The sequence below is a fragment of the Rutidosis leptorrhynchoides genome, chromosome 2 (genome assembly GCF_046630445.1).
Source record: "Rutidosis leptorrhynchoides isolate AG116_Rl617_1_P2 chromosome 2, CSIRO_AGI_Rlap_v1, whole genome shotgun sequence".
Lineage (NCBI taxonomy): Eukaryota > Viridiplantae > Streptophyta > Magnoliopsida > Asterales > Asteraceae > Rutidosis > Rutidosis leptorrhynchoides.
Window position 1 is genome coordinate 132,380,431 of NC_092334.1, and position 8,185 is coordinate 132,388,615.

The following is an 8,185-nucleotide window of genomic DNA, read 5'->3' on the forward strand; positions in this document are numbered from 1 at the left end:
ATCAAACATTTCTTCCCATCACTCAAATTGTTTCAGCGTCATAAAGTTAACAATTGATTTCCAAGTTAGACAATAAAATCAGCCAAAATAATAACAATAGAAATCTGGGTTTTACTTTTACCTAGAAACAAAAACATTTAAATGGTGGTCGTCGGAGATACAAAAGGGTGCTGGCCAGAGATACAAACGGAACTATAAGTGGTGCTCACCGAAGATAGAAAGGAAGCTACAAAATATGCTCCCCTGAGACACAAGTGCTTTTCATGGGGCTTCAAGCGGTGGTGCTCGACGGTGATACAGATGTGGCTACAATTGGTGCTCAGTGAAGACACAAGCGGTAGTGCTCGCCGGAGATACAAGCGGTAGTGCTCGTTGGAGATACAAGCGGTTCTCCCTGATTCATCGGTGGTCGACGGTCATCAAGGTTATTTGATCGATGGTTGTAGCTGTCTGTTTTTGAAAGGAATATATGAAGATAAAATTAAAGAGGACTATAATATTGTAAAGATTACCTGCTGACTGGATACAAGTGTGCTTTTTTGAATGATCGAGAAATGCCTTGATATAGCCATTTCATTAAGTTAAGCAGTTCGTAAACAATACACATTGATTACTGAAATATGCCTTCCCTCATTTCAGGCCATTAAGGTGTAAATAAACAACCCTATACCTTGGTGCTGTAAGCACGTTTATTTTGTAATCGTAGTAATTTTGGGCATTAGTTATGCTCAATGTTAAACTCTTTTGAATAAAACTAGTATTCCTTTCACTATATTGTATACATTTATTGTTGTTCCAAGTTTTTTAGAACTTAAACATAATTGTTTGTATACAAGCCAATGTACACTCGTTTATACTCCAACTTTAATAAGTTAATAGACGACATGCTATTGTGCACATAACACATGCTTTTCATTACATTATTGAGTACAATATTCATAGTCTTCCAAGTGAACCAACACTTAAGTTATGTGAACAAGCAACCCTAATGCTTGTCGTTTATAGTCATGACTTGCAGTCTTCTAGTCCGCGAGAGTATGTTGGTCTAGACAAACCAATGTCTCTAATCCACCCTAAAGTCTAGCCTTGTAACCAAACAAACTTCTACCACGCGGGAGCTATACATCATCCCTTAAAAGGCATATGCACATAATTGCTATCATATTGTGCTTTGAAATGTAACCAAACGTTTCTATTCAAAAATTGAATTTATTCATAACTAGATAAATAAAATTCATAAGTCACATCCATATAACCATTATTGCCACCACAAAAGAAACGCTAGTTGTCTTTAAAAGAAAAAAAAGCAACATTTTGAAGTAAAAAAATGCAAAGTGCTTAGAGAGCGGGGTGATCAATCCCAAGTGCTGCAGCATGACAATTATATGTAGCCTCTTTTTAAGTTGGTTGCATGCCAAGTACGAGGTACTCGCTCTCCAGTGATTTATGCAAGGATATAAGATCCAGTTGCACTCGTACTAATGACTTCATAGGGACCTTCCTAGTTAGGCCCTAGCTTTCCAATATTTTTGCACGACTTGCTTCATTTTTGCACCATACATAATCTCATATCTTGAATGACATGGGCTTGACGCGTTTATCATAATACTTGGAGAGTTTTTGCTTGTTGATTGCTTCGCGTATGGAAGCCATTTCTCTGCGCTCCTCTAGTAAATCCAGATTAGCGCGCAAGTCTTCATTATTTCTTGACTCATCAAAAGTGCTTATGCGCTTTGTTGGGACCAACAACTCAGCGGGGATAACGACCTCCGTTCTATAAACCAGACCGAACGGTGTTTCACCTGTGCTTTTCTTATGAGTAGTGCGATGAGCCCATAAAACACCCGGAGGCTCATCCACCCACTCTTTGCCACAGAAGCCCAAGCGTGCCTTTATGCCCCTAACAATATCTCGATTAGTAACTTCACATTGTCCAGTCGTCTGCGGGTGCGCAACTTAAGTAAAAGATTGCTTGATATTCAGTTCTTGACACCAGGACCTGAAGGGCTCTCCTTCAAATTGGGTACCATTATCGCTGACTATTTCATTGGGAATACCAAACCTGCACACAATGTCTTTCCAGAAGAAGTTTCGAATGCGCATCCTGGTAATTGTCGCCATGTAGAAGTGAACGATTTTGTGAACTAGTTCATAAATTAGAACATGAAGACATTGCAAATACAAACCTTTAAAAAATAAAATCACCGAGTCAACTCACCCAAAACTCATAAAAAACCTAGAACATGAAGATATTTGGGCTATGTTTGGCAAAACTAGCTGGTAGCAGGTAACTAGAAGCTGGAAACTGGTAGCTGTAGCTGAAAGCTGATAGCTGTATCTTTTTAAATGTATTAAAGTGTTGGTAAAGTAGTTGGAGCTGTTAAAAAAATATGTAAAATGACAAAAATGAACACTAGAAAATTGTTATTTGCGGTTTAGAATCAACTTTTTTCGCTAGTTGTAAAATAGTTTAGTTATTTGATTAACAACTAAACATAATAAACACATAACCACACATCCAAACAAAGTTTTTTATTATGTAGAAGTTTTTAAAAAATAATTAAAAACTAAAAGTTCTAAAAAAATTTCAGAAAAACTTTGTGCAAAACAAAGCCGCCTTTGATATTGCAAATACGACTTCAACCTTTAAAAAACTAATCACCGAGTTAACTCACTTTAAACTCACAAAGACACACTATTCGAGTAGCGTTCGAAACAACGAACCACACAAAAAAAAATGTCGACGCTACGTCCTCCCCACCCCCTTCCTCGCCGGATTTCTAACTTCCCGACGGTATTAATTTCCACCACATCTTATCGACGGAATCTCACCGTCCGTTCAGTATCCGTCAAACGTCAGCCTTCCGATTCACACAATCCGATTCCCGCGCTCGCCACTGGAGCTGCTCTACTCTTTATCAGCTTGGCCGGTGTTCGTAGCTCTGCCTGCTTCGCTGCTACCTCTGGCCGCCTCACACCGACCGTCTCCGTCGCCAGTGAGAAGACATTAACCGACAACCACTCAATTCAAGGTTTTCTTACACACTACTCTTTTTAAACCACAGCTTTTATTTGACCTAGTTTTAATTCTTCAAATTAGTTAATTTATTAGGTTAATTACAAAATATAGTAGAAAAATAAATTTGTAATATATTTTAATTTATTTTTTATTAGTGTCTGTGAAAATGCGATGTATACTGAGGCCGAAGTATTTATTTTATTATTATTATTAGTATTATTGTTATCTAAAAGGAAAATTATATTTGATATTAGTAGAAAATGATCGAGGATTGTTTTGCTGATTTTAAGATGTATGAGTGTTGTTTATTTGTGATTACAGATAGTGAAGAATTTGAGGATGAAGAAATGAAAGCTGCATTTGAGAATTACAAATCAAAAACTTATGCTCTTACGGTTCCGTTGAGGATTGTTGCTTTGCGCAACTCCGTCCCTCCATTATGGATCAAGGTTTAGTCGCTTAAACGTTAAATTGTCATGCTTATTCATCATTTTCAGGCATCCTGTCTAATTAGTTTGATATAATGGATTTTTAAGTAACACGAGTTTAACTTTTAGTCACAAGTAATAGTACATGGTACACATTAAAAGCTGCATAGAAGTGGAATGTAGAAGTGTGAATCATTACTTAAGACAAATTAGGTGATATGCATATACAATAGATTTTTCAATTTTGATATAACAAATCAAGTGAGTTATAAGCTAGAAGATTATACTAATAGATAAGCAGATTAAAAGAGATTAAAAGAGCCACATGGGTCAATGAAGTTGAAAGTAGGGATGGCAATGGATCAGATATGGATCGGGTGGTGCCGTATCCATATCCATATCCATTTAGATTTTGTTCATCCATATCCATTTAATTTCATTTCATCCATTCATATCCATATCCACTGGATTAAGCGGGTTAATGGATATCCATTAGATATTAAAAAAATGTTATAATATTTCATAATATGCGATGAAAACAAAAACGTGGTATAGCTAAAATAAATATAACATGACATAATTAAAATCTATCCACAAGAATTTGTAATCTTTGTCGAAGATGGAATATAATTTGTTGAGTTTACTATTAAACATAGATTATGAAAAATTAAATATGTAATTTGTATATTTATTTTGTTAGATATACGTGTTTTATTGTAATATATCATAGGTATTTCATTATAAGGTCGAAAGAAACATGTAAATCTAACGGTAAATTTATTTGTAATACTAAATATGTAAGCATATATGCATATGTACCTATTTGTATATGTATTTCGGGTGTTAATGGATATATCCATGGATGAAACTCTTCATCGATGTCCATATCCATTTAGGTTCATTCATATCTGTATCCATATCTATTTAGGTTCATCCATATCCATCACAAAGTGGGTGGATCGGGTGGATATCCACTGGATCGGGTGGCCATTGCCATCCCTAGTTGAAAGTCATCTGAAATGTATTAGAATGTATAAAGTCTTCTAAATGGTTTTTTTGAAAAAAGAAGTATGGGTTCTTATTGTGAACTTTTTGTAATTGTATTCAACTTTTTTTTACTATTATTTTTTTACAAAGTGTTCACAAATATGGCTGAACTCATGCTAAAATAACGCTTCTCTGTCACAAGAATATATATATGTTATGGACTTTAGATTATCATCCTCATTTTTCAGTTAATTTATGGTCGCAGAGTTTTATACAATCTCAAGGAAAGAGAATGAAGTTTCGTCTAGAATATCGTGGAACTATCGAGGATATCTTTTCGGATCTCTCCACAGCAATCATCAAAGGAAAGTTAACTTCGAAATCTGCTGGGACTGCAGATCTTGTATCTCTTGGTGACTCCTGGATTAAATTTGCAATCAGCAAGAAACTAGTAGAGCCTGTACAAGGAATTGATGACCAAGATTGGTTCCACACATTAAGTGACACGTGGAAGGTATAAGATACATTTTATTTGTATTGTCATATATATTTTCTGCATTCTTGTGTTGATTTCAAGTGATCTCAATATCAATTGTGTGGATATTCATTTCTCATAAAGAGTATAATATGCTAAATTATATCCTATAAAATTGAATCTTGATAAATTAAACTCTTTATGCACATGGCACAAGTTGTTAATCCCTGCTTAGTTTACTGCTCCAGCATATATATGTGCAATTGCAGTTGCTCCTTACCTATTTTCAGGTTAACCTTTTTTATTGCTACTGTTTTATAGTAATCTCAGAGTTCTCATAAAATAATCTCAGGTGTATTTGCGCAGGAATAGTGAAGGAAAACCAGATGCCCAAGGCAATATATATGCTGTTCCATATCGATGGGGAAGCATGGTTATAGCTTACAGAAAAAGCAAATTTCGTCAACATAATCTGGCTCCAATAGAGGTAATATCATTTTTATTTAATTGAGTCAACAACAAGCGTCGATTTATTCGATTTATTGGCGACTTGACTGCCGCTTAGAGCCTAAATTGAATGTGCAGGATTTAAAACCCATGGAAATTTGATCCTTCCATTTTCATGGCGTCTCATGTTTTATTTTTTATTTTTTAATTTATTTTAATTTTTTTATAATTTTTTTCCCTACTTATTGGCCGGAGGTCCATTCGGAAGCAATCTCCTTATCCGTCGAAGAGGGAGAGGGAGGACTTTCTCTACTTCCCGGAGTGTATCACTCTGGGTGGAGAAATGACTTCTCTTTATTCAAAGATAGGGGAAAGATTGTCTACATCTCACCTCCCCCATACACCACACATGTGGTATTGGGTTTTGTTGTTGTTGTTGTTGTTGTTTACCCAGTTTATTTAAAACCGAGTCATGTGAGGTTGGGTATTTTGAAATGAGGAAAATTTAGCTTTAAAGGAAATGGGTCAAACGGTTCAAAGTCAGAAAACACTGAGGTGTATTCAAAGGTTACCATTCTATATTTATTTTCAATGCATTAGCTATTTAGAAGGCTACAGAAAAGAAAGTAACAAGAAGTGTTAATCCCCAACACGTCTGATCTGCCCGTTTTGCCACTTATGAATTCTTATATCTATGTGCATACTCCAAATATATTTCAAATTAGGGTTAATCACCATTGCAGGACTGGGCAGACTTGTGGCGGCCTGATCTTGCTGGAAAAATTGCAATGGTTGATTCTCCAAGAGAGGTTATAGGGGCAGTTCTGAAATACTTGGGAGCATCATATAATACAAGTAACATTGATTCTGAAGTTACTGGTGGAAGAGATGCTGTAAAAGATGAACTTGATTCACTTAGAAAACAGGTATTAATATAAACTTAAATCATGATTAGTTGATATGAAGTAGATTGATGGATGCTTTATCTTTGCGACCTTATCTGCTTAATCCTCTTACGCTTTGGATTATACAGCTTTAACTCTAATAATATTCATGTAGGTTCGACTATTTGACAGTGCAAATTATCTTAAAGCATTTAATGTTGGTGACTTATGGGTGGCTGTTGGGTGGAGTAGTGATATTGTTCCTGCTGCCAAACGCATGACAGATGTTGCTGTGATTGTTCCTAAGTCGGGAGCTAGTTTATGGGCTGATTTATGGGTATGTCCATTTTTCTTTTGAAAGAGAATTCAGTTTTCTTCTTTATATCTCTATATGCCCCTATTTGCAAATATTATAGAGGTAACATATCCCTTTAAGACTATATTCATTTTGAGTTTTTTTGGTTAGGAGCTTTTATCCATCTTTTATGCCTCACATCTAATAAAAAGCTTCGTTTGGTTAAAAGAGCTTAAAGATTTTAAACAAAGGGAAAAAGTTAGAAGATAAAAGCACATGGATCTAGCGTTTGAGAAAAAGCTCATAGCTTTTTGTCATTTACTCTTTATTTTAACAGTTTCACCTTCTAGCCAAAAATATAAATATAAATACATATAAAAAGCTACCAGCTAGTGCCAACATACCCTTTATTTGAGATGTTATATTACCTTTTTTTATGCAGGTAATACCTGCGGCCTCACGTATTGCTAACGACGAACTTGGAGGACGAATTAGAGGACCATCTCCGCTTGTGCATCAATGGTTAGATTTCTGCTTGCAAGCTCAAAGAGCATTACCTTTTCAAGAGGAGATAGTTGCTGGTGCATCACCATCTGCACTTGACAAGATCCCTATCCCAAATTCCAAAAACTCAACCAAAAATAAGCCAAAGCTTGATACAAACCTCATTGCTGGTGTACCCCCACCGGATATTTTGAAAAAATGCCAGTTTTTAGAGCCTTTATCGGACTCTGCCTCCTTAGATTATCAGTGGTTAATCGCTAGCATGCAAACCCCTGATCTTAGTTTTACGCATAAATTGCAACATTTCATTTCCCGGGCATCAAAAGCCCTAACGGCTAAGCTATTTTAGCTTCTACATATATCTCCATAGCTAGATTTTACATAATGCCCATGAAATGTTGGAATTATATTACACTTAAAATGGGTTGCAACGCAAGTTAATTGTTGCGGTAACTAAGGCGTGAGGGTCACATGTATATTTATGAAATTGTCTTTTGCCATGGTGTGATTGTTCTGCCATGGGTTCGTTTTTACCTACTTTTTCCTGTCAGTTATTTAGATATGGACGCATGACTAATAACACGAAACAAACTACGAATTGTTGAAAAAACAAGAACAAATGTTAGTAGTTGTACTACAAAACTGAAGTCTAAAGAATCTACCATTAATTGATCAGCAGATTGTTGATTGTATCATCTGCATAATTTGTGAGATATGCAACAAACTCTTAATGTTTTGGATGGCATTGTATCCAAAATGTTTGGAAATTAGTTATGACAGTTGATGTTTTAACATTTTATTTGACAATTAACTCTTCCTTCCATGACCATCTTTCTTCTTGGGCGCACGAGGACGATGGAAAGAACCCCTGGTAATTATCATTATTTGAAAGTATATGGCATTCATAACTGTATAATGATACTTCACATTTTAACATACAATAGTAGAGCTTCTGATAATTAAAATGTTCTTATAAATGTGTTGAAATAAAATCTACGAGATTTAATCAAATGTTTTTGAAGTATTGAGTTATTAACATCATCTGTAGAAATAATTTGTAATGGCACATTCCTTTGCAAAAGTTCATTAGTCTACACTTTTTTTAAGTGTGAATTTTCTTACAAGAGGTTAGATATTTTCTCTGCT

At 35.3% G+C, this 8,185-nt stretch overlaps 1 protein-coding gene across 1 annotated transcript; it reads left to right on the forward strand.

The window, feature by feature from the left end:
- The first annotated feature begins 2,693 nt into the window (after positions 1-2,693).
- On the forward strand, positions 2,694-7,862 carry LOC139891415 (uncharacterized). Its single transcript, XM_071874388.1, has 7 exons — positions 2,694-3,032; positions 3,341-3,468; positions 4,700-4,948; positions 5,262-5,396; positions 6,100-6,282; positions 6,416-6,577; positions 6,978-7,862. The coding sequence occupies exons 1-7, from the start codon at positions 2,738-2,740 to the stop codon at positions 7,386-7,388; spliced, it is 1,563 nt and encodes a 520-aa protein (XP_071730489.1). The 5' UTR covers positions 2,694-2,737; the 3' UTR covers positions 7,389-7,862.
- Positions 7,863-8,185: the final 323 nt, after the last annotated feature.

Bases quoted from the DNA above. Each gene is read 5' to 3' on its own strand.
- LOC139891415 (XM_071874388.1), top strand. From the start codon at position 2,738: ATGTCGACGCTACGTCCTCCCCACCCCCTTCCTCGCCGGATTTCTAAC. The intron at 4,949-5,261 runs GTATAAGATACA...AAATAATCTCAG, and splicing joins CATTAAGTGACACGTGGAAG to GTGTATTTGCGCAGGAATAG. The intron at 5,397-6,099 runs GTAATATCATTT...TCACCATTGCAG, and splicing joins ATAATCTGGCTCCAATAGAG to GACTGGGCAGACTTGTGGCG.